This window comes from Colletotrichum costaricense (genome assembly GCF_030867565.1).
Source record: "Colletotrichum costaricense strain IMI 309622 chromosome Unknown Scaffold_12.1, whole genome shotgun sequence".
Taxonomy (NCBI): Eukaryota; Fungi; Ascomycota; class Sordariomycetes; order Glomerellales; family Glomerellaceae; genus Colletotrichum; species Colletotrichum costaricense.
The window spans coordinates 202,275-226,450 of NW_026848241.1; the positions used below are offsets into that span (position 1 = coordinate 202,275).

A 24,176-nucleotide genomic window follows, 5' to 3' on the forward strand; every position below is an offset into this window, starting at 1 on the left:
GGTTTCTCATCCTTCGAGCATCCCAAGCTGAGCCAAGCCTCCCTCATCCCTCACCCCATTCCATTCCGCCCTTTTTCTTCCCAACCAGCTAAGCTGCTGCACTACTGCTGTCCGCTTTCCGCTCTTTTATCTCACTGTTCGCGAAGCCGAAGTTCAGCTTCCTAGGTAGCTGGCTGGCTGGCTGGCCTTCGCCCTCGTTCTCGGCATCCTTCCATGGCCGCATCGGGGTCTCCATCCCGCGTCTTGGAATTTCAATTTCCCATCGCGCCAGAAAGCATCGTCATTTCCTCTCAACTCCTCCAAGACGCCAAAGAGGAAGAGGAACTTTGGCTTGCGTCGTCAAATTACATTCGCTTCCTTCGCTCGCGGCATTTCGTCCGAAGCGGGTACCTGCTGCTGCCAGACATGGAAGCGAGGCGCCGAGGGGCTGTACCATGCTTCTCAGTCCGTTCTCACTTCTGGTTGTTCACAGATACTGCTCTGCTCATTGCTCTGCTCCCAGACGGTCGGTGAACTGATGCACATTACATAGCCTATCTATCCGTACCTTACCTCAAGTGATCCCTCACGCTCAAAGAAGAATACTCCGTACTACATCCATACGGCAAGGTCCCCGGCATTCGGGGCCGTGCTGTGCATTAAACGATGAGCTGCCAATGCCATTCTCCGTACTGCTAGTCTAAGATACTTACCCACAGATACGGGTCGCTCTCACACTGGCGTAACTGGGTTTAATTCTGCTGCCTCAGCCGCCCTCCACAGTCTCGGCCTCGCCTCACACCTCGCGCCTCACGCCTCACACTGCACGCCTCTCCTCATCCCGCGCTCTCAAGTCTCACACTCACACTCACACTCACACTCACGCGGCCCCTTTGCCCATCACTCACTGTTCACATCACCTTACACCAAGACCCGATGCAGGTGGCAGCCAACACTCACCCCCTCGGGCCCCTCTACCTTAGCCTCCTTGCCCCATTCCTCGGACACCCTGCGCTGGCTGGCTCTGCTGCTTGCTTAGGTGCTTAGCAGCTTAGGTCCTAGGTTCCTCCTCCACGGCGGGCCTGTACCGGGCGGTGTCTTGCTTGTGTTCCGCCACAAACCTCCCCTCCTCCTTCCAATCCCTTGGGGAGCCACTTCTCGCCCGCGTTCGCCTTTCAAACGCCTCGCCTTAACATCACACACAGACTTTCATTCTAAGCGGCCCTGTTCCTGTATCTTACCTCGCTTTCTATACGCTATACGCTTAGAACAACACTAAAGTAAACATCCGCTTACATCGGAGGGATGAACCGCAGCATCTGATCTGACTACATACATCTCTCATTGTCCATCCATCCGTCCATCCCTCCATCTCACACCAACACAAAATCTTCTGGTCTCATCCAAATCCACACCACCTCATTCTTTGCCCGTTACTGCAGAACATCACACACACACACACTCACACACACATACATCCACATACATCCACACACATCCCTTTGACACTAGCGTCCGAGCCCAAGCTCGGCCCCGTACATACGGATACTGGCACCGCATCATACTGCCATACCTCAGCATTCATCCGACTCTATCTCCGCTTTGTCCTACTTTCACCCTAGCCCAGACCGCCGTCGAGTCTAGGGCATCCACTCTCCAGTCCGCCTCCCGTCCCTCATATCAACCACGGACGTCCCCCCCCTTTCATCATGGGCACCATTTGGAGAACAGAACCTTTACCACCTCATCTGTTTGACGATATGGCGTCGAGTTCAAACCGGAAGCCCCAGATCTTTGTCCACTTCGAATTTGGGGTCTCATTCTCACCTCGACATGCACCCAACCAGCACTCCGTCACATACGCCACTCGTGGTTTCCGTGATCGCGCTCAATTTCCCAGACAAGTTCCACCAACCAATACAAATTATCTAGCAGAGCCCTCACACTCAGTCCATCAACAACAACATCAACCCACACGATCTTCGCCACCCATCCAAGAATACTACGCACCCCAAGCGCAACCATCAATGCCGCCACACTACGAAGTCAGCAGACAATCTCGTCAAGAGAGTCGATCGAGCTCCTCACATGAACGAGGTAGCTCAGCCCCGCCGCCATGGAACGATAGCCCCTGGGATGCCGAACCAGATGCTCTAGGAAGCTCAGCGCTCCCACGCCAACGACCACGGCCCCAGAACACCCCCGATTACTGGAAAGCGTTGCCCGAAGTCCCGTCACGTTTCCGACTTGGCGAGGACGAGATGCCGTGGTCAGCCTCATCCTGGCCAGGCGAGTTCGGCATGCCCGACGAGTCCGAGGTGAACGACTACTCTTCCGAGCTGTCCATGAAGTTCCGCGACGTCTCCCTCACCAACGCCACCCCGGTGGCCCACGAGAGAGGGGACGACGGGCGGAGACATGACCTGGAGGCGCTCTCCGCGGCAATGGTTACCGTCGACAACGGCTTCGAGAACCAGTGGTGGTACCAGGGCGAGCGACAGCAGATCAATGCACCGGGGGTGGTGGCTGGCGACTTACACACGACGACGGCGACCACCGCGGCGGCGGCGCTGGCGAGCACGACGGCGACTGCTGAGGCGGTGGTGCCTCCTCCTCAGACCCCTGTGTACCACCAGCAGCTCGGAAGCTATGACACGAGGGAATCGATGGGGTGGGTAACTGCCCAGGGCGGGGATTCCCACGCGAGCATGATGAGTGCTACGATTTACAACCCGAGTGTCTTGGTATCACCCATGTCGGAGTACGCGAGCCCCCGCCTTCACCGGTCGATGACTACGAGGTCTGAGGAGCTCTTCTTTTACAGCTAAAAAGGATGATTCATTCGAGCATGAAATGATTTAAAGCATGGCGTACAGGTTCATCATAGTAATGGTGGTGTTTTTCTTTTCTTGGATCGCCGGAGATCTAGGGGTACAATTGGGATTCGCCGTGATTTAGTCTGGAGAGACTAGATTATCCTGGTTGAATACGGAGTTTTCCTTTTTAGTTTGAGCTTTCTCAAGGAGGATATATCCGATATTTGCCCAATTTCTTGAGGACAAGAAGGGGCCTTGACTAGAGGGAGAGAAGAAGCCTGGGCTTTCTTTCTCTCTCGATCGAAAAATTAATATTGTTAGCCCCAATTCGCGGTTCCATGGGCACAGTTAATTTACCTTGCCCCTATGACCATGTTCTCCAACCAAGAACAACCGGAACAACCCCCATTCTGAGACTCTTTGTCACAAACTTGAACACGGGAGCACAAACTGCCAAGAGAGATCAAAGGCAATTCAACGCACAAAGCAATACTTATTTTTAGGCATGAAGGCCCCTGGTGAGAAAAGAATAAAACAAGAAAACGAAATTTGTGCCTTGGCCAATGGAGTATACAGCATGCCGGGGTAGTCGGACTTGTAGTCTAGACTCGAGAACGCATGGGTGGGTGTGTTCACGTCACACCAAGAAGAAACAGCAGTCCCTTTCCATCCATGGGCATGGTTTTCATTTTTTCCAATTTGCGGGTTTCCGCACCGGGGTTCCTCCCATATGAGCTTACTAAAAACAGGAACATGGTCTTTGTTGCCTTTTGAGATGTTTTACGCAATTGTGTTCAGGGCAAGACACATATCAACGCCCTTGACGGCGGGGTTCCGCGGTGGGCGCCGCATGATGTCCAGCCCGTCGGTTGTGTCAAGTACTTCAGACACGTTTCTTTTCCCGGGAATATTCCTTCCAAATTAGACATAGACGCAAGAGGCAGGGTATTAATTGGTATTACCGAGTTCAATGTTGATATGGACAAGATTGGGTTTTTTGAGAGGGGGAGATCCGAGTCAGAAGCGGGAAACGGCACGCGGGAGGGACGTCGAGGTTTCATCCCGTTGACACGCGCGCGATTGAGTGGGGAGAGGTTATGGTAGGTGATGGGATGACACCGGTCAGAAGTTATCAACCTGCGGGCAAATGGCCTATTTTTCTTCCCACTTTTATGCTTGCTATTTTTGCGAGTTGCTGGCTACCTCATGTACTGTTTGGTAAGTGCCCGCCGGGGAGTTGTATCGGGGAACCCTGGCCCTCTAGGGGGGACGGATAGCACGGGGTTGATGCTTCACTACATCTTACAGGAGATGGTTGGCGATGACGAAGGGCGAGTGTTTGTCCTGAGTGTGCTGCGACAGGCACAAGCCGTGAAATACTTCCTCTTGATGCCCTCATTCTGATGCTCACTATCTCCCGCCATGTCAGACTGGATAAGACGGTGCTTCTAGCTGCTGCTACTTGGTGAGGTTTTATCCACCATCCACCTTGAGGCAGAAGACTTTCAACGTGAAGAATGTAGCGCGCGGAAAAGCGGTGGCTTTTGGGATTCACGCCCACCTGTCTGCCTCAGTGATCCATGTCTTTCTGTCACCTTGGACGGAGGGCAAGATTTCCTGACCTGCAATGCTGCCTGAGATGCCTCTTAGGGTTCTGTTCTTAGGGCACCGTCCATGTTGGACCAGTCTTCCAGAGCGCGGTTCGTTGATGAAGGAAATGGTCCAGATAGATGGGCTCCATACTATGAACCCCGCGGCATTGTTGGCAATGTACTGGAGACTGACGACCTGATTCTCTTTGAGTGAGCGATGTCTTTTTGGGGGAGAGACGACTATTCCAGGCCCTTGAATGCCACGATTCTTGGTATGTAACGTTTCACTTGGGTTGTAGCATGATATGAACTATCTGCGATGTTTTCTTGCGGGGATGCGTAAGTCTGGTTGGTGGCTGTTGACACCTGACTTGGCTTTAGAAATGTCTCAATCTCTCTTGGTGCGCTTCGAAGGGACCTTTATGCTGGAAGTATGGCTGGCTGTGGGACTTGAACCACAACACTCCACCCTCCTACGGGTACCTCGCCTAGGCACGATCTTGACAGAGTCACTAGAGGAGCATATCACGACGAGGTAGCGCCTCATCAGCCATTTCATGGCAAGGTTTGACCATACACCATGTGTTTCTCTTACCTACAAGCGCCCTCATCTGAGCCGGCCTGCTTTGCATTATGTGGATGGCGTGAAGTACCCGCGGATAGCCTCTGGCGGCATCCGCGGTTCGTGCTAGGAAAAGATGTTTCGTTCTACTTTCATCTGGGTGGCGAGGAGTTCCGTTCCATCCCCGTCCCGGCGGCAATACCAATCCTTTCGTCGAGTATCCACGTAGGAACGGTGTGGGTTGTTACTGAACATGAGATTGCTTACACGGAAGGCTGCAATGTCAGGGTTAGGTGGTATTATGAATGGCACAGGTTTGAGCTGTTCAAAGGCCCCGAGAGAAAAATCCAGTACTAGGATAGGAAGAGAAATAAGGGCTACGTATGACACCATCTCTCTTGATTACGATTTCCTTGTGTGTCCGGTCGGTCTCTGTCGTGATGGGGTGGGCGAGCATTGGAGCCTCTCAAGTTATTCATGATCTAGGCCAACATTTGTGTTTTTAACGTTTCATGCTACTTCAGAGTCGTCTGTTCTAGAGTACTCAGCTTACGCTATGGGGTTGGGTCGAGGAGTAGTGCTGTGAAGGTTTCACTCAAAAGAGAATTAGACCCGTTAAATCAACGGCACATCACCAACACAGAGCGCCTTTGCCGGGGCCGATGGGAGAGGATTCCTCGGCTACAAGCGTACACTGCCGCATTGGGTAATGCTCTTCCAAACGCCTTTGAAATTTCTCAGAGGGCTTTATTTACACCTCTTGACTTTGATTGCCATGTCACCTACCTGGCATTTGTGCTTGAAGAATGAGGGCAACATGCCTGGAAAGAAGCTTGTATCTCCTACCTTACCCTTCTATATTGACCATATCCACCATTGACGGGCTAACCATACCAAGCGAGAGGCGTTCAATCAGGCTCCAGCATTGAAGGACGTCGGAAATGGATGGTGACAAGTGACTTACGGAGTCAGGCAGTACAACGTCAAGCGGCCAAAGAAGATGAATCAAGGTCAAGGATTTCACACCGGCTTCTTATCCTGTATGTGACTTGAGAATCGTTGAGTTATTCTTGGAAAATAAGCCCCCTTTCCGACCTGTGTATGTCGTAAACATCGGGTAAAGGCCTGGTGGCCCCCTGGAAACCCGCATCGACATCTCAAAGCTTTCGAGGGCAGCCTAGTTTTCCTAGAGAGACATGGATTCAACGATTGTGGGGCGGGGTTATAGGGCCTCTATGATGGGCCTATACTATATGCCTTTTCGAGGCTTGAAGACGCGGTCTAGGACTCAAGCTTTCGGGGGCGGACTTTGTGCCAAGTTGCAGAGGGGTGGAAGATCAACGCGGCCGGGCAGCTCCAGTAAGACCAAGCAGCTCCAATGAGTTGGGCGCCAGAGGCCGCGGCGAGATCATGCCCTCGTCAGTATCATGAAGTCCAAGCTATATGACACTTAAAGTAGGAAGATTGGAGTGAGGAAAGTAAGGCAATTTGACGCGTCATACACCCCAATGAAAGAAGTGGTTATTACTCAGCGACAAAGCCACTGGATAACTTCAATAATTGAGCATACGTCTCACCTTGAGAATCAGAACCATGCTTTCTGTATTCAGCAGTTTCAGCGCAAGTACTAAGGGAAAATATTTGAGTGGAAGCCGTTATGGCCACTCAGTCAGTCTCTGCCCGACTTGCATCCCTCATGCAAGTCATGTTTCTCCAGACGCCGGCCGGTGCAACCTCCTTCCGACAATGTCGGCGGCATGTAACCACAGAATCATGGTTTCAATCTCTGGCCTTGATTGCCGAGTTGAGCCTTCACGGAGAGAATGATCAGTCCGGTTTCATCTCCACAGACTCTCAGCCCGGTTTGCCGGCGGGATCAGGCTTCGATGTAGAGAACCCTATCCCCCCACACCGCCTCTTACATGTGGCGTTCAGCTGATATTCAGACAAGTAATGATTTGACGATACATGAAAGTCTCAGCAGAGAAAAGGGGGGTTGGGTGGTTTTGGCAGTCGCGGGTCGGGGAGTGGAGGGTGGAGGGGAAAGCTGCAGGAGAATTAATTCTGCTGCCTGGAGGACGGACGGATATGCCGCGCCGGGGATTGAGGACGACGTGGTGGACGCTAGTGCATGTCGAACGATAGTCGGACCTTCTTCTGAGATCTACTGCATTCAAGACGGGTTACTGATCCTACGGTAAAAGTAATTTGGTTTTGTGGCTTTGAGGGAAAGGGTTCTGCTTGTTTGGTTGGTTCTTGGTGCCGACGATGGTTCGGACATGTGCTTGAGCAAGGTTGATGATCCTGCGAAGATGCGGGAAGGAAGCGGTGATGGGTCTCATTTGGGCTACCCAAAATACTCTTTAGATTTTACAACAATTTGTCCCATAGGTAGGCTCCATATATTCTGCGGGAACGTCGTTGAGGTCTACAACGGACTTCACCTCCGAAGGGGGCTTGGGGGACGGCATTTCTCGTCTAGGGCATTTCTTCTATTCATTATAACCTCGCTACGCCGGCTTTATGGATCCCCGGAGTCAAACTATTTATTCTTACCCGAAAAAGACATGTTCTGTTGTAACCTCTATCGTCTACACCCCCTTCATCCAATAACCTTCTGCATAGCCTCAACATCCATCTCAACCCTCGGCTCCATCTGCATCGGGACGACCATGCCACCCGCAGCCAGCGCACCGCTCGCCGCTGCCGTCGCAACGGCCTTGACCATATTCCCGCAGTCTCCCACGGCGTAAACCCCGGGAACGCTCGTCTCCCCAAAAGGGGCAGCCGTCTTGATATCCCCGTTCTCCGCCGTCTCCAACCCAAGCTGCTCCACAAAGGGACCGTTGGGCCTTGTGAACGGCGCGTGAGCGAGGAAGCCCTCCGTGACTTCTTCTTCTCCTCCGTCTTGCCGCCCACTAAGTGTGAGTGTCACGCTGGTGCTGTGCTCCCCGCTGCTCGTGGCCATGCGCATCGATGTGATTTTCCGTGTGTCAATGGTAAAGGGGTTATTGGCCATGGCACCAATCTCTGAAGCGAGAGTCTCGTTGCCGTGCGTGTAAATCGTCACCTTCTTACCCAGGGGCCGAGCCATGTACGCGATATGCGTCGCCATCTTGACGCTTCCCGTCAATCCGAAAGCGAGAACGCCCACCCTCTCCGCCCCGCGCTCCTCGAAGCCGTGGCAAAAGAGGCAGTGAAAGATGCCGTAGCCCCAACAGTCCGCGTAGCCTGCGATGTCTGGAGAAATATCCGTGACACCGGTAGCCAGGACTAAGCGCCGTCCAAACCACGCCTTGCCATGCTTATCCTCGGCCCTAAAGAGCCCGTCCCTGGCTTTGGTCGTCTTGACGACCTCGACGCCGTCGGCGAAAGTCACGGTCTCGACGTAGCGGGCTTTGAGGTCCTCGCGGGCCTTGGCGCGGAAGATTGGGGGAGGGACGTGGTCGAAGCCGAGGACGTTGTGCATGTTGCTCGCGCGGGCGTTGCGGTAGAGGTTTGAGTCGAAGAGGACTGTGGTGTAGAGCTGGCGGGAGAGGGCCGTTGCTGTGGCGAGGCCTGCTGGGCCTGCGCCTATGATGAGGACGTCGTGGAGGGCTGGGGTGGACATGTTGGATGTGGCGATGTTTATTGTTAGCGGGAGTGCTTTGATGAGGGTTTTGTAGAGGTTGTTCATGTAAGTTGTATTCTGGTTGTGATATGGTGTAAGCTTGGAAAGTTGGGTTCTTGTATTTGATGAGATTGCAATATTCCAAGCAATGGGTGAGGCTCTCTTGTAGTCTTATATGCTCTTCCAAGTGAAGAACGGGCGTGCCGGCGTGAGGTGCGGCATTGCGGGATGTCTCCGAGGCCGTAAAATGTTGCCGAGAAGATCGGATCCGAAGTGGGGCGGCCTGGCCGGGCAAGAGAAATGTCTCCGAGAAAAGGCGCCGAGTGACGAGCGAGCAAGTTTCAGAGCCAGGAGCTTGGCGTGACTCATTCTCGAGGACAATAATTACATGTTGCACATGGATTCTTGCTGTTCCTGAAATTAGTCGCCAAAAGATGGGGTCCCATGACGTGTCTGTCGTCGTGTCGTCGGCCGGTGGTGATAGAACTAGCGCCGCGGAGGAGAGACAGCAAACAATCCCCTCCACTCAGTTTTTCGCTCGAAATCTGATTATTACGATCAGCAAGATTCATGACTTGAATTGTACGCGATTGATTAGTAGGTAGTGAGAAACGGAATGAGGTTCGGTCCCGTGGCATGTCTTGTAAGCACTACTCTCATGATCACCTCCCTTCGAAATGAAGATAGAGATACAATGAGCTCTTGCGTAGGAAGCCAATGTGAAAAAACAAAAATTTAGACAGGGGAGGACGGGCTTCTATCATCAACTCGACAGTGGATTTCACAAGCTGCTGTCTATAGTTTGAGAAGAACACAACATCGAACCCACAACAGCGGAAACGAAAGAAAAACACAGCTTATACCACAGTCGTATGAGTGGGAAACTCTTTGGCTAAGATGAAAGTGCAAAAAGTGCAAAAGAGAGCAGCCAGAGCGGGGAGTCGAACTCATGGGGTCGAGGTCCATCTCCTGGGAGATATGTGGAAATCCCCCGTCCCCAGCTGAGTGTTCCACCGCTGGGCCACAGCGCCCAGGGGAGTTGAACCCCCGTTTGCCTGATAGAGGGGAGAGAGTAGGTTGGTAATAAAGGCTGGCCCTCGTTCGATGGATGGTTGCGACCTTGATGGGTTGAGGGAGTTGATGGGTGAAAGTGAGGCTGTTCGTGAGGATAGAGTTGGGGGCTGGCTTGGTTTTGGTCGAGATGGCGTCGCGGCGGCATGAGTTTCGGTATTAAGGGAAATGGTATTTGCTCCAGAAAGTAGTGAGGATTCGTTTTGTGGGTGCTCGTTGATTTCTCCCGGGCTGTTAAATGGTTTGATTGTGACCGGGAACTTGATCAGGAGAAAGGGGGCCCCAACTTGCTTCGCTTGACATATCAATTGCTAACGAACATGGTCCATTCCTAACAAAGCATCACAAGTCCATTCTTACTCTTTCCTCACTGAGGAAGCGATGACCATCTTCCTATCCAATCCCCCAACCTTACCGGAAGCACTCTCAGGAATATGACTGACCTCTTCATTCTCAACATACGCAAACTTCCCTTCGTCACACCCAGCACCTCGGAACCATCCCCTGAAAAGCTCCTCGCTGAAGACCAGATGCCGATTCGTAGTCTTGAGAACATCGTGTTGGTGGATCTCATGCTCATGAGCTTTACCTCCATGCCGTTCAGATCCTTTCCCTCCCTTCTCATCTCCCTTCTCGAGCATCTTACTCTCCGACCTCATAGCTCTATAATCAACCCCCTCGACAGCAATGACCACCCCGCCGGGCCTCACTCTCTTCGCAAGCAGGCCCAACATCCCCCGCGGATCGTCAAGGTGATGAAGCGCCATGGATATGATAACAACATCAAACTCTCCCTCCGCAGCCAGCTCTCCATCCGAAGCCAAGTCTCCCGCGATAGCGTGAACCTGCTCTGGAGAGTATCCCAGTCGCACCGCGCAGTCGTTGTAGCGCTGTACAATGCCGGGTGCGATGTCGATGCCGAGGATCGAGTCGACGAAGGGGCTGAGGGCCTAAAACCACGCGTTATCCTGTCAGAGGGTACCGTAGCTGGGGGAGGGATATGTAGGACCCAGGAGTACAAGATACTTACCCATGAAGCACCGCCAGAGGCGCAAGCGTAGTCTAAAAGTCGGACGGGGTTCGAGGACGGATTTGTATCGCGGGGCCGGAGGCCTAGGTTCGGGGCCTGGGCGCGGAGGAAGCGGGTGAGCTGTTCGGAGAAGACCTTGATCCAGTCCTGTTCTAGGAAGGTGTCTGCGTTTGCACTGAGAGTCACATTAATGTTAGCTTCATAGCTTGAGAGAAGGGATTCAAGTTTGGAGGAAATCGGGGCTGACAAACTCCCAGAAGACGCGGTTGAGTTCGGCTAGAGAGGCTGTCTTGGACTCGGTCGTGGTCATGATTGCAGCTGTAGTTGTTTGATGGCTTTTTATGTAGTCTAGTCTTGGTGCTTAAAGGATCTATAGTAGTCGCTTTAGCGATTTTGGGCGTCTTTATATAGTGGACACCATTTCGGCTCGCCCAGTTCGTTATCCTGTGGTTGTGTTGTGTAGTTGTGTGGTTGTCTGTGATGCCGGAGAGTATTCGGCAACTTTCCCATCAAGGTGCACGCATAAGCGGCAACATTGCGGTGACATGTCGAAACCACCAAGCTGACCACCGCGAGACGTTTCCCAAAACTATGGAAACGGCATTTTTCTCATCTCGCCTTGTATCACCAAAGTCGTGGTTCCTCACATGACTTGTCCCACAGGCTCAATGGCAGCAGCAGGCCGCCTTCGGCCCTCGCCCATCTCATACATCGCCCACTCGTACACTGCCCACTGAACCGCGTTGACGACGAAGGCGCGCACGCTGCAGACCGTGAGCCCACGGAAGAAGACTCGCATCCCGCCCTCGCGGTAGGCTTCTCTCGCGACCTGCATTGCGCCTGCACGCTTCGCCGGCTGCTGTTGTTGCTGCTGCTGCTGCTGCGATAGCCCTTGTGCCGCAAGCAAAGGTGACCTCTCGGGTGACTGTGCCTGTGCCTGAAACGCCTGCGTCTGGACGCGGGTCTTGATGACGTCGAGCGGGAAGATGCTCAACCACGTCACAATGCCCGCGAGACCACCGCAGAGCAACACCTTGGCGGCCTCCTCTTTCAGATTCGTCTCCTTCACGCCGTCGCCCCCGGCGCCCATCCATCGCGTGGTGATTTCATACGACCAAAAGTAAAACCCGTACCCGACGCTATCCCGCAGCGCAGTCACCACGCCGCCAAAGTAGAGACCCCTGATCCCCTCGGCGCGCCAGACGTCCTTGGTGATGGCCCAGCTCGAGGCGGGCGGGGAGGAGAGCTGGGCGCGGCACTTGATCAGCTCTGTCGGGGTGCTCACGACCCAGGTGGCGAGGCCGCCGACGGCGCCGGCGAGCCAGGTGGTCCAGAGGCTGGACTGGACGTCGAGGGCGCGGTTGAGGGCGGCCTCTGTGCGGTTGTAGGAGACGAAGAGGAGGGCGTTGAGGGCGCCGTAGCCTAGGATCGGGGCGGCGGAGCCGGTGACGAGGGAGGCGGGGGATTCGAAATGGCGGAGGTAGGATGCCGCTGCGGCCGCGGTGGGGCTCGGGAGCGGGAGCGGGGAGGAGGCGGAGGGGAGGGGTGTCGAGGGGGCGGAGGCCGGGCGAGCTTGGAGGCGGACTTTGAGAAGGTCGAGGGGGTTGCCGATGATGATGCCTACGGCGCCGCTTATGTAGCCTGCCCAGAAGTCGGCGGACATGGCGGGCAGCTGGCTGGGACAGGATCGTTCTGTTGCGAGGCGGTAGTCAAGTAGTGATTGTAGCTAGTAGAATGTGTTCGAGTACGTTAGGAATCGCGGTACTGAAGGCGGTTATCAGGGTCGAGGTAGTGATTGACTTTGGCTTGGGCGACGGCGATTCCGGTGCATATGCCGAGGTAGGTGAGCATCCATCCGCCAGAGGCTAGAGCCCAGAAGCGGGCATTCTTGACGGGGTTCGGGTGCGGGCTGCGGACGCGGGAGAGGTACTGGTAGTGTGCGTAGTGGGTGAGGACGGTGCCGCCGAGGATGGAGGGCCAGTTGTCGACGATCCAGAAGATGCGGGCAGAAGGTGGACGGAGCGGGGTGGTCCCGGGGGAGGAAGAGAACGAGGAGGGGGAGGGGTCGGCCATTATGGAGTACTAGGATAATAGATAGATAGAGCGAGAGTGAGGGAGAGCCGTGCTTTGTTTCGTTTGAGACGAGGGACCGAGGGAAGCTTGGTGAGAGAAAGCGGAGAGGTGCCGGGGGACCGGGGGTCTTGGGATCCACCCAGACTAGAGACGTTGCGGGCGAGCGTCTCCGTACGAACTACGAATCGGTGTGGCCGTGGTGGTGGTGGTGTTTGTTGCGGAGCATGTGAAGATGGAGCTGTTATTAGGCGTGGGGGAATCAATGTCGATGACTCGATATGCAGCTCTGAAGTCAATTGAGTTTTATAACAATCCAATTGATGTTGCAAACAGTCTGCGTACCTTGAGACAAGAATGTGCCTGGCGCAAAGAAACGTTGGAATGTGCGGCTTGCGCTGAGGGTGTCGCGTTGAAGATTTCGAGTTGGGGGCCGCAGAAGTTGAGGTGGACGCGTGCGACAGGCCTCCTGCTGTCTGGCCCAATGTCTCACCTGATTTTGGCTGTGCACAGGTACCCTAGAACGCTCCCATTGTATTGTGGGGGTCACCTTGTTACTCACCACTTCGGGGGAATCTCGGTAAGCCTCGGTATAGCACTCACCGAAGTACCCGCGGATTCAACATTGCTCAGTTCTTGATTCGTTGCATAGTAGCTCTTTCTTGGTTCGCACACATTGAGGAGCGAAGATGGATTGCAACTAATAGATGAAAATCACCATAAATCCTACCTAGCAAAGCTGTCACTGGATGCAGACATCTTCCCACAACATATCCTCACCTACAGCCTCCCCGTGCATGATGCCGTGCACGTAAGCTTCCCCAATCAACCGATAACTGAAAGGCCTAGAGATAGAAGAAACCGGCAGCTCTCGAAGCACAAGAGGTGACGGACAGCCGGCCACCACCCAAATCCCATCCCCCTCTTGCACGGATCGGCCTCCAAGTCCCATATGGCTACTATCCGTTAGGAATGGCCGCCTCTCCCAGAGCGTCTCAAAAGCGAGATTCACGTACACCTGACAAGTGTGCTTGAAGCGATCGAACAGGCCTTCAACTTGCTCCTGCTCCTCGCACTCCTTGAGCTGCTTCAGATATCCCATAATCACATCACACGAGGGCACCGTCTTGCTGACATCCGACGCGGCAAGTCTCTTGATGCTGTCTAGACGGCTGATGCGTTCTTCAATGTCGGCGCCTTTCTTCATGGCGCAGTACACCTCCCACACAACGTGATCCGAGATCCACGAATGGAACGCCTTTTGGAGGCTGCCGGGTGCGGGGTGTGTGAACCCATCTCGGTCACCGATTAACGTCCTCCAGAATGCCTCTACTCGGCACTGCCCTGTCGGCTTATAGACGGGGTCGCACTGCAAGAGGAAGTCGGCCCATTGCGTGAAGCTTCCGTTCGTAGCTAGTTCCGAGTATACCTCGCCTACCAACGATACTGTGCCAACGCACAAAGCCTTGACGTGGAGTTGCCTATCATCGACGACACGGTACTTCGTCGGCATGGAACGACAGGCATCAAAGTAAGGGATCTCAGCGGGCCACCTCATCGCCAGAAAGGCAGATGGTCCGTTTGCAGAGAAATCGGGCACCCAGGACGGCAGAGCCTGGATGTTCTTGACCGAGTCGTCGGGAACCGCCGTGAGCAGAGCCAGATTCTTGCATTCTTCCATAATGAAGACCGCCGTGTCGGTGTAGATGCTGACGGGCGTGCAGTGTTTGCGGTAGTTGGCCTCCAGCTCCGTCCTTGTGCGACCACTAAGATCCAAGAGGAGGTTGAGAATGCCCAGTAGACCAAAGACTTGGTCTCTTGGGTCGGTGGCTTCCACCCCGACCGTCAGGCGTAGCATCAAAAACAACAGCGCACCGGCTGTCTTGGTTCTGTTGCTTCCACCCGTGCAGGCAAAGGGACCGACTATGTGGTCCAGCGTGGTGCTGTCCCACATATCGAGTATGTCGTGTCTACACCTCTGGATTGCGACAATGCCCGACGAGTTGCTGCCGATCTTGACGTCCTTGATTGTAGGGTTGTTATCGTACAAGACTTCTGACAATTGCTCGTACAGACGACTTTCGTACAAAAAGTCGGAGCAATACGCCACCGTCTCCCACGGAATAACATCGTTGCCCCAGAGGATACATGCGTCTCTTGACAAGGCGACCTCTTGGACGACCCAAACACGATTAAACCACTTGCGTTCGAAAAAGGCGACGAATGCGTACCATACGTCATCGGGTACATGCAGCAAGCCATATCTGCTCAGAGCATCGTCGTCAAAGAAGGAGTTCTCTTGGTCGAAGCTGAAGTTCCGCTGAGTATTTTCTGCCATTGTGCGAACCAATCGAGATACCTCGGCTGGGTGGTGCTCGTCAGTGACGGAGCCTAGCCATATGTCGACGCGGGTAGCCTTTTTGTAGATGCGATCCATGATGCCAACTTGCATGCTCCTCTCGGTATCATCGGCCTGGTTGATGCTGATGGCGTCGATCCAGTACAGGTCGCAGGAGTTGTGCGCTCTGATCCAGCACAGTGCATCGTGTAGGTTCGGGAAGATGTCAAAACTTTGGCCGTTGAGCATCACTGAGACTGTTACGAGCTGATGTCCGATTTGCCAAGAGGGCTCCTTTTCTGCGAGGGGGGATCCCCATGTGTAAGAGAGGCCACGGTAAGTTGGCAGGTCACCAAGGGCGTGTTCCTCCAGTGAAAGCTGCAACGGTCCATCGTCAGTTGCTCCGCAGCCTAGGATGCGCACAAGACGGATGGTCTCCTTGCCGATACGGTGACTGTATTCGAATTTTGCTATTCCGGACGACATGACTGAAGATTGGGAAGCATCCGATACAGTATTTGCTTTCTCATCATCTTCGCCAGATAGAAAGGTTTATAGGAGAGCTCGAAAGCTTTTGAAGTCACCAAATTGGGCGGAAGCCAAGCAGTCATGGCTTAGTTAGCCACGTATGATCATGGTAGAATCGTCAGCTGCATCGTTAGGACCAAGACTAAAACGACGCCAACTTTGGTTCTCACGCACGGCTTCACCGCGCCGAACTATTGGCCAATCATTGGGGACATTTTGGCAGCGAAAGATGCCACTTGACATTATAATTCTGACGAAGGACCGGGAAGAGATTGACGCGCCAAGTTGTCGCTGAGTGTCCCGTGAAGTTATACCCTTGAACATCGACATGTCGGGGGTGGAGGAGGAGGAGGAAGCTGAGGTGTAAGTGAGCACGGACAATCTAGAACCTTACCTAGTGGGTGGACCTCACAAAAGAAAGCTTTAGATAAGCAGGAGTGGTGAGGTAAGCAGATTAAATAGATGGGCCCTGGTGCCTGGTGCACGTGAAAGCGTGTTTGAGTGGCGACGCGGGTCGAGTCGCGCTTTGCCCCAAATCAACACCGGGCCCTCCGACCAGGAACATTGCTCTTATTCTCTTCCCTCCATCTTCATCCGCCACTTCTCTGCTGCTCTCTGCGAAGCCTTACCCCCGGGATTGCGCATACACTGCACCTGCAGCATTGCTACACCACAAACCGCGGTTCACAATGTACGCAACTCTAGTCAATGCTTCTCCAACTAACACGGCACTGTATTAACCCCTCCATAGGACTGTCGACGTCACCGCCACCCCGATCGCGAACAAGGAGAACGTGCCGTCTAAGCGATGGCCGACTCCCCAGTCGGTCGATAAGTTGTCAAGACCGTTCAAATGCCCTGGTTCAGCAACGAGAACAGTCGCAACCGACAGACCAGCGCGCAAGAAGAGAAGGGTCGATTACAAGGGCGCTGATGGCGAGACTGACGCCGACAAGCCCTACACAAATGCCGATCGCCTGGCTTTAGCGAACCGAGACGCAAACAGATTCCCCGTTTTCCAGGCCAAGGACAAGTCAACAGTATTTCGCAAGGCATTCTCGGTGCCTCTGATCAACAAGAATACCAGTGCATATAACCCGAACCGACCTCCGCCAACCCTTGGCCTGCGCACGGGAGCACAATTCATTGCCAAGCCGTTGCACGACCCCAGTGGCGAGTTTGCCATTGTGCTATACGATCCGACTATCGATGATAAGCCCAAAGAGCCCGAGAAGAAGGAAGACAAGAAGGAAGCCGAGGCCGAGACTAAGATTGACGCGCCTCTCGTCCACAAGAGTCTGGCCGAGATTCTCGGAATCAAGAAGAAGGTCGAAGGGGAGCACCCCCGAGTTCCTGTTGTAATCGACCCACGGTTGGCCAAGGTTCTCAGACCACATCAGGTCGAGGGTGTCAAGTTTATGTACAGATGCGTCACTGGCATGATTGAGGAGAAGGCCAATGGCTGCATCATGGCCGACGAGATGGGTCTCGGAAAGACCTTGCAATGCATCACTTTGCTTTGGACCCTTCTGAAGCAATCCCCGGATGCTGGAAAGAGCACAATCCAGAAAGCCATTGTTGCGTGCCCTTCCAGTTTGGTGCGCAACTGGGCCAACGAATTGGTCAAGTGGCTCGGTGCCGATGCCGTCACACCTTTTGCAATTGACGGAAAGGCGTCCAAGGAAGAGCTCACGCGACAGCTGCGTCAGTGGGCTATTGCGAGCGGCAGATCAGTCACAAGACCAGTCATCATCGTATCTTACGAGACTCTTCGGCTGAACGTTGAGGAGCTGAAGCACACCAAGATCGGCCTTATGCTTTGCGATGAAGGCCATCGTCTCAAGAACGGAGACAGTCAGACTTTCAGCGCACTCAACAATTTGAATGTCACAAGACGAGTCATTCTGTCCGGAACGCCCATTCAGAATGACTTGTCCGAGTACTTCTCCTTGATCAGCTTCGCTAACCCGGATCTCCTGGGTACTCGGCTCGAGTTCCGCAAGAGATTCGAGCTTCCGATTCTTCGCGGGCGTGACGCCGACGCCCTCGAGTCTGAAAGGAAGAAGGGCGACGAGTGTCTGTCCGAGCTCTTGGGCATTGTCAATAAGTTCATCATTCGCCGCACCAACGACATCTTGTCCAAGTACTTGCCCGTCAAGTACGAGCATGTCGTGTTCTGCAATCTTGCACCCTTTCAGCTCGACCTTTACAACTACTTCATTACCAGTCCGGACATTCAGGCGCTTCTCCGTGGCAAGGGCAGTCAACCGCTCAAAGCCATCAACATCCTCAAGAAGCTCTGCAACCACCCGGATCTGCTCAACATTTCGGACGATTTGCCTGGTTCGGAGAACTGCTTCCCCGATGATTATGTCCCGAAAGAGGCGCGTGGCAGAGATAGAGATGTCAAGCCTTGGTACTCAGGCAAGATGCAAGTCCTCGACCGCATGCTCGCCCGTATCCGCCAGGACACAAACGACAAGATTGTACTCATCAGCAATTACACACAGACGCTTGACCTGTTCGAGAAGCTCTGCCGTAATCGTGCTTACGGCTGCCTGCGCCTCGATGGCACCATGAACGTCAACAAGCGCCAAAAGCTCGTTGACAAGTTCAACAACCCGGACGGAGATGAGTTTGTATTCCTCCTCAGTTCCAAGGCTGGTGGCTGCGGTCTCAACCTCATCGGCGCCAACCGCTTGGTCCTCTTCGACCCCGACTGGAACCCCGCCGCAGACCAACAGGCCCTCGCTCGTGTTTGGCGTGACGGTCAGAAGAAGGACTGCTTCGTCTACCGCTTCATCGCCACGGGAACCATTGAGGAAAAGATTTTCCAGCGCCAGTCCCACAAGCAATCGCTGTCGAGTTGCGTCGTCGACTCCGCCGAGGACGTTGAGCGGCACTTTTCGCTCGACAGTCTGCGCGAGCTGTTCCAGTACCGGCCCGGCACCAAATCCGACACGCACGACACGTTTAAGTGTAAGCGGTGCAAGCCCGATGGCAGGCAGTATATGAAGTCGCCTGCCATGCTGTACGGCGACACGAGCACGTGGAACCACTTTGTCAACGAGGGGTTGAAGCCGATTCAGGATCTGTTGCTGAGGCAGGAGTGTGGGGAGCCGGAAGTGTCTGCCGTGTTCCAGTATATTTCGCATTAGAGCGTCGTCGTTTCCGACGGATGGTTATGGTCATGCATGCATTATGAACTCGTGGCTTTTTTCTCTGTTTGAAGAAGTCAATAGAGAGGTGTTCCGGAGTCGTACGAGTTTGGGATGGCGATGGTGTTTTGGCGGGGGCTTTGCTTGATACTGGACTTTACGAGAGGTCCGTATAGACATTATACATGAGCTAGATATACTCACGTTAGAAAAAGACGTGATGACATTTCGAGCGTTCCGTTTTTATCATTTTAGATCAAATCAAAAAAAGATGAAGAAAATTTCATGGAATGCGATTGTTCGTTTCTTTCCCATCTTTCTATGTAATACTCAATGCTGTGCGCAACTCTACACTGGAATCGTAAGGTTCTCTGACCTACAAATTCGTGATGTGTGTCTATAGCTCGTCTCTAACATGCGTCTGTTCCGAGGGAGGCTCCTCCCAGTTGCGGCTCTTTGTGTTCTTCTCCACCTCCTCCACGACAACAGGCTTCTGTTCCGATCCATCATCGATAACGACCTCCGTCTTCTCCTCCTTCTTGGGCGCCTCGGCAGGGAGACCCTTGCGCTTGCGGTCGAGGGCGGCAATCTCGTCGTCGTAGACGGTCCACTCGGGCACCTGGCGCCTCGCGCGATCGAGCTTGGGCTCCTTTGTCTGCGGGTTATTGCAGAGGTCAATCGTCTTGGCGACGCGCTGGCTCTCGTCGGAGCACCACGTCTCGCACCACAGCCACTCTTGCGGCAGGCTGTGGATGGGGATCTGGAACTGCATGTGGTTGGGCAGGTCCTGGTCGAGGTTGGCGAGGGAGTTGGGGTCGGCGCTGAGGGAGTGGTAGGTCTGGCGGAGGCGGTCGCCCGCAGCGAGCTCGCGGAAGCGGCGGAGGTCGACGACGTAGAGGGCCGAGATGTGGTAGGGCTGGCCGCGGAGGTAGTTTGCCCAGTAGCCCTGTTTCCAGAAGCGGAAGCCTTCCATCTCGGTGCGGGAGTCGCACATGGGCGTGAAGCCGTAGGGCTTGCCCTCGAGGTCGTGGTTGACGAGGGACATCATGTCGGTGCGGACGATCTGGTCGGCGTCGACGAAGATGACCTTGTCGAGGGAGAGGGGGAAGAGCACGTCGAGGAAGAGGATCTTGTAGCCCCAGATCTCGCGCTGCTTCTCCTTTTGCTGACGCAGCCAGTGAGGCCACTTGAAGGTCACCATCTCGTACTTGAATCCGTATTCCTTGGCCATGTGCGGGATGAAATCCTTGAAGGAGGGGGAGAGGAACTGTTCAATGAACCAGAACTTGACAGTGTGCTTGGTGTTCTTCATGACGCTGACCATCATGATGTTGAGCATGCGCTCGTAGAGATGGCCGCTGGCGACGGAGAAGATGTTGATCTCGGCGTGCTCCTCGTCGGACGCGGACTTCTTCTTGCCCAGGATGCCTCCGGCGAACTTGAGGCCACGGCCGACGATGCTGTTGTCCTCGGGTTCGGCCAGCACGTCGGACTCTTCTTGTCCTGGCTTGCGTGACAGGCGAGGGTACAGAGTCGTGCCTTGGAAATCCATCAGCACCACCTCGGTGCCTTCATCGCCCGGCACGGGAGCCCATCCCTTTGCACCGATACTATCGATGGTGTAAATATCGGTGCTCCTGCCCTCCTTGAGTTTAATATTGTAAAATCCCGGGTTCGCCTTGAATTGAAAGTATCCAAGATTGGCCATAATCAGGGTATCGGCGAAATGAGGCTCCTTCTCAGTGCCCAAAACGACCTGCGCACCGCGGGGAGGCTGCGACTGTCCACCCTCACGAGAGTGCCCCTCGATAAGGATGCTCTCGAGCTCGTAGGAGGCGTGCACGTTTGATTTGATGGAGCTGAGCTTGATGTTGTCCGGGTCGAAGGGCGAGACTTTGGGTGCAACGAGCCACGATGGTGGAACGTCCATGCCAGCATTAAGAAGAGCTTCAGAGGGCAAGCTCTTAAAGGATGCCTCAAGTGCGCGAACCTTGCCGGCTTCATCAAACGTCGGCTCTGACTCCAGCACGTATCGGAAGAATCTCTTGACAGGCAGTTCGTCAATTTTGTCCTTGGGGTTAAGGAAGAGCTTCAGATACACGCCCTCCAGCTCAGAAACAACCTTGAGGATAGGCGACCACCGCTGTGCCTGCTCACTGGCAGGGTTGAGAACACCAACCAAATGGATGCTTGATGTCTCAGGGTTTCCGATCTCAATGGCAGTGTAGGTTGAGTTCCAAGCATCGTGGGCACTGACGCGCAACGATGGCGCAGACTCGAAAATGCCAGCAGGGAGGTCAGAGATGGTCGACAGCGCCGTGACTGACGTGATCTTGGCAGCTGCCAGGGGACCGGCGATCTTGTCTGTCAATCCAAGCTCGTCTACTGCTGCATAGACGGGGAGAATGCGGGCCTTCTGCTCAAACTCCAAGAGGAACTGGAAGTCGTCGCCTTGGAAGGGGTCTTCTTCGGTGAAAGGCCCAACGACACGGCCGTTGAGGATAAGCAGGTTGGAACCTGGCTTGATCGCGGCGAAGGAGAGGAACTCGTTGAGGACTGCAGTGAAGATTGCATCCGAATCACCAGTAGCGGCACGGAGGATGTCCTTGATATCGGAAAGAGTCTCAGCTTCAGCAAGTTTGTCGCCGCCGTTCTTCAACGCCGTGTTTACACTAGAAGCTGAGGCAGATACTGAAGGGTTGTGCACAGCGTCCAGACGCACGCCAGGGTTGTTGCGACGGAAAGCCAAAGCCGACAGAAGAAGGTTTGCTCCCTCGTCTGAGGCAAAATCTCCAACTACCGTCAGAACAGCCCAGTTTTCTTTCGTCGAGTCTGCATAAGCCTCAACCACCGGGACCTTGCTGAACAGACCGTCAAACTCGGTGTAGATCTTGTTGACATCAAGGACCTGCAGTGACTTTTCATCTTCTGGGTAAATATAGGTGTTGCGACGTTTGACGGCCTTCTCGAGGAAGAAATCCGGGATCCAGGCCTTCTCATCGACCATGCCGAGGTAAACGGCGCGCTGAATCGCCTGCAAGTCACTGGAAGCCTTCATACTCATGGCCTGAAGCCAGTTGCCCTCGCGAGGAACCGGAATACCGTTGATGAAGACAGGCGGAACGGGCGTGTTTGCGTTGAGCCTCTTTGCCCAGTTCTTGGCCAGCTTGACGATGCCATCAAGTTCGTCTGACTGCACCACCTCGGCAAAAGAAAGGAGTTTCGAGTCTGGAAGAGGCTCACGGTCCTTGATGGCCTGGTCAAACGAGCCTTGGTCCGGCTTCTCAGTCTTGGAGGCCTGCATAGCAGCATCGAGATACTCAATGAAGCCATCCAAGCCGTAGTTGTCGAGGAGATAGTAGAGAATCTTGCTGATTTGGAATGCATCCTCAGTGGGCGTCAGAGGAACTAGACCGAAACGGATGGGAAGCTTCCGCTGGACGAAGGAGTTCATCTGAGCGACGACGCTGAGATCTTCCATCTTGGAGAAATCAACGGGAATGATGAGATTGAAGATATCGCGCTTTATGGGTGGGAGCTGGCCAGGGTAGACACGCTGAAGGAGCTGTTGGGAGTTAGTATTTTAATCTCAAGCAAAAGAGGGTTAGACTCACCGAAGTCAATTGGTCAGGGAAATCCTGGTATCGCTCATCCTTCTCAAGGTCGTTAAGGAACATGATGACCTGCTCTTCCTCAAGGTCATCCGTCCAGTCGAATCGCGGGGGCTCTTCGTCCGACTTGGACTCGGCAACCTTGGGATGACCGAGAAGAGACACAGCTTGACCGCCGGTGAACCCAAGATCGCGAACGCCGTCGATAAGCTTGCGCTCACGGCGGAGAAGATCAATGATGGTGAATGCCTCAATCTGGCGCTCAATGAGCTGCACTCCGTTCATCCAAAGCACGTTCATGCCGCTTGGAACCAATTGCTGGCGATTGACTTGGTGCTCGGCGAGGAACTCAGCAGACACATTGTGGGCAGCAATGGAAGTTGAGAACTTGGGGAAGTCTTGCGACAACTTGAGAAGCGTCTCAAAGGGGTTCTGGCTCTGCATGACGAAGGAGGCAGCCTTCAGACCAAGTTCCTGTACCTCAGACTTTGATAGCGGCTTTAGATCAGCGACCTCCTCGGCAGCGTCCAAGACCTCCTCAGTCTTGACGGTCTTCTGTGCGTCGTCCTGGTGCGCTTCTCGGTCATCAATGACGATGTAGTCGGTCCTCTTCAGGGCTAACTCAACTCCGTATCCGCTGACGGGCAGAGGCTCCTCGTACTTGCCAGCCGGCTTCGTGTAACGCAGGCGGTACTCAAGCTCTCCATTACGAGCCTTCTGAGCCAGAGCGATGTGGAAAGACCCGAAAGAAGGCGAAGTCGGATCTGCGTATAAGATGGCCTCCTTACCAGATCCTAGGACTCGGTCGAAGGGCAGCACCTTTGCGCCATCCAATGCAGAATCCTTTGCAGCATCCAGGGACGGAGTGCAGTACTGTTTTCCTCCTTGCTCAGCCCAGACATCGCAGCCATCTTGAGTATCGGTGTCGACTTTTGGCTCTACGGCAGTTCGGTAGTATTGATAGTGGGCTTCAATGCGAGGAGCGGCGGTTCGTAGGGAAAGGGCCAGCTTGAATGTAGACAGGGCGTCCGGTGTGGTAATGTGCCCATCCTCATTGAGAGTGAGGAGGAACTTGTCGTAGACTTCTTTGTCAGTCTTGGCTTCGCTGAAGTGCCCACTAGCAATGCGGTCGAGGAGAGGGAAGTAGGCAGTTGCGTTTTCACCAGCAGCTGTCTCACTAGAACGAAGGTGTTAGCCGGCAGTGAAACAAAGAAGGAAAAAGGGCAGGGCAGGTTCACTTACAGCAGCTCTAGGAGATAGGGGCCAGAAGGAAAGGCAGCCTTCATGTCCACAGTTACGGAGGGGACTGCGGCGACATTGACAGCTGCCAAGAGTGACAGGCCAACGCCCATTGGCAATTGCGACAACCGCACCATGGTGAAGGAGGGAGCGCGACGGCCGGCGCAAGGCTGTTCTTCGGAGTTGTGGGTGTTTGCAGATAGTTGTTGGCTATGGAGATTGAGAGAAAGAGTGTCGACTTTCTTCGGGGTCGAGAATGGGTAGAAGGGATTCTCGACGACTTGTTCCTCCCAGCCGAAAAGGAGGGCAAGGGTGGGTGAATATTAAGACAGACAACTTCTGAAAGGAAATATCTTGAACTTGGAGTGGAAAAAAAACAGGGACACCGCGGAAGGTGATTTATTTATCGCCTCTGTCGCATGGCTGGTGCAAGAATGCTTGGAGGGGCTTCCAAAGGTGAATTCCGTAAGGTATGGTAGGCGGGTCAAACGTCAGGTATCGCTAGGTAGATAATACTAGGAGGTGCTTGGTCTGGGGGACTGGTGTAAGTGAGCGCGCCTTCTGAACACATT

The 24,176-nt window shown here is 54.1% G+C and overlaps 7 protein-coding genes across 7 annotated transcripts; 2 read left to right on the forward strand and 5 right to left on the reverse strand.

Moving 5' to 3' along the window:
• Nucleotides 1-1,688: 1,688 nt before the first annotated feature.
• CCOS01_11027 (uncharacterized protein) lies at nt 1,689-2,807 on the forward strand (the record flags this gene model as incomplete). The annotated part of the gene is made up of 1 exon (XM_060459180.1): nt 1,689-2,807. The coding sequence occupies one exon, from the start codon at nt 1,689-1,691 to the stop codon at nt 2,805-2,807; it is 1,119 nt and encodes a 372-aa protein (XP_060309912.1).
• A 4,744-nt stretch (nt 2,808-7,551) lies between these two features.
• Nucleotides 7,552-8,625, reverse strand: CCOS01_11028 (uncharacterized protein; the record flags this gene model as incomplete). The annotated part of the gene is made up of 1 exon (XM_060459181.1): nt 7,552-8,625. The coding sequence occupies one exon, from the start codon at nt 8,623-8,625 to the stop codon at nt 7,552-7,554; it is 1,074 nt and encodes a 357-aa protein (XP_060309913.1).
• Nucleotides 8,626-9,986: 1,361 nt separating this feature from the next.
• Nucleotides 9,987-10,970, reverse strand: CCOS01_11029 (methyltransferase domain-containing protein; the record flags this gene model as incomplete). Its single annotated transcript, XM_060459182.1, has 3 exons — nt 9,987-10,580; nt 10,661-10,835; nt 10,912-10,970. The coding sequence occupies 3 exons, from the start codon at nt 10,968-10,970 to the stop codon at nt 9,987-9,989; spliced, it is 828 nt and encodes a 275-aa protein (XP_060309914.1).
• Nucleotides 10,971-11,303: 333 nt separating this feature from the next.
• Nucleotides 11,304-12,733, reverse strand: CCOS01_11030 (uncharacterized protein; the record flags this gene model as incomplete). The annotated part of the gene is made up of 2 exons (XM_060459183.1): nt 11,304-12,386; nt 12,461-12,733. The coding sequence occupies 2 exons, from the start codon at nt 12,731-12,733 to the stop codon at nt 11,304-11,306; spliced, it is 1,356 nt and encodes a 451-aa protein (XP_060309915.1).
• Nucleotides 12,734-13,472: 739 nt separating this feature from the next.
• On the reverse strand, nt 13,473-15,554 carry CCOS01_11031 (heterokaryon incompatibility protein; the record flags this gene model as incomplete). The annotated part of the gene is made up of 1 exon (XM_060459184.1): nt 13,473-15,554. One exon carries the CDS (start codon nt 15,552-15,554, stop codon nt 13,473-13,475), a length of 2,082 nt encoding a protein of 693 aa, XP_060309916.1.
• Nucleotides 15,555-15,924: 370 nt separating this feature from the next.
• CCOS01_11032 (DNA repair protein rhp54) lies at nt 15,925-18,754 on the forward strand (the record flags this gene model as incomplete). The annotated part of the gene is made up of 2 exons (XM_060459185.1): nt 15,925-15,959; nt 16,348-18,754. 2 exons carry the CDS (start codon nt 15,925-15,927, stop codon nt 18,752-18,754), a joined length of 2,442 nt encoding a protein of 813 aa, XP_060309917.1.
• A 397-nt stretch (nt 18,755-19,151) lies between these two features.
• On the reverse strand, nt 19,152-23,891 carry CCOS01_11033 (UDP-glucose:Glycoprotein Glucosyltransferase; the record flags this gene model as incomplete). Its single annotated transcript, XM_060459186.1, has 3 exons — nt 19,152-22,319; nt 22,369-23,542; nt 23,608-23,891. Coding segments are annotated over 3 exons (4,626 nt in total), but the record flags the coding sequence as incomplete, so codon positions are not given.
• Between the last annotated feature and the right edge of the window lie 285 nt (nt 23,892-24,176).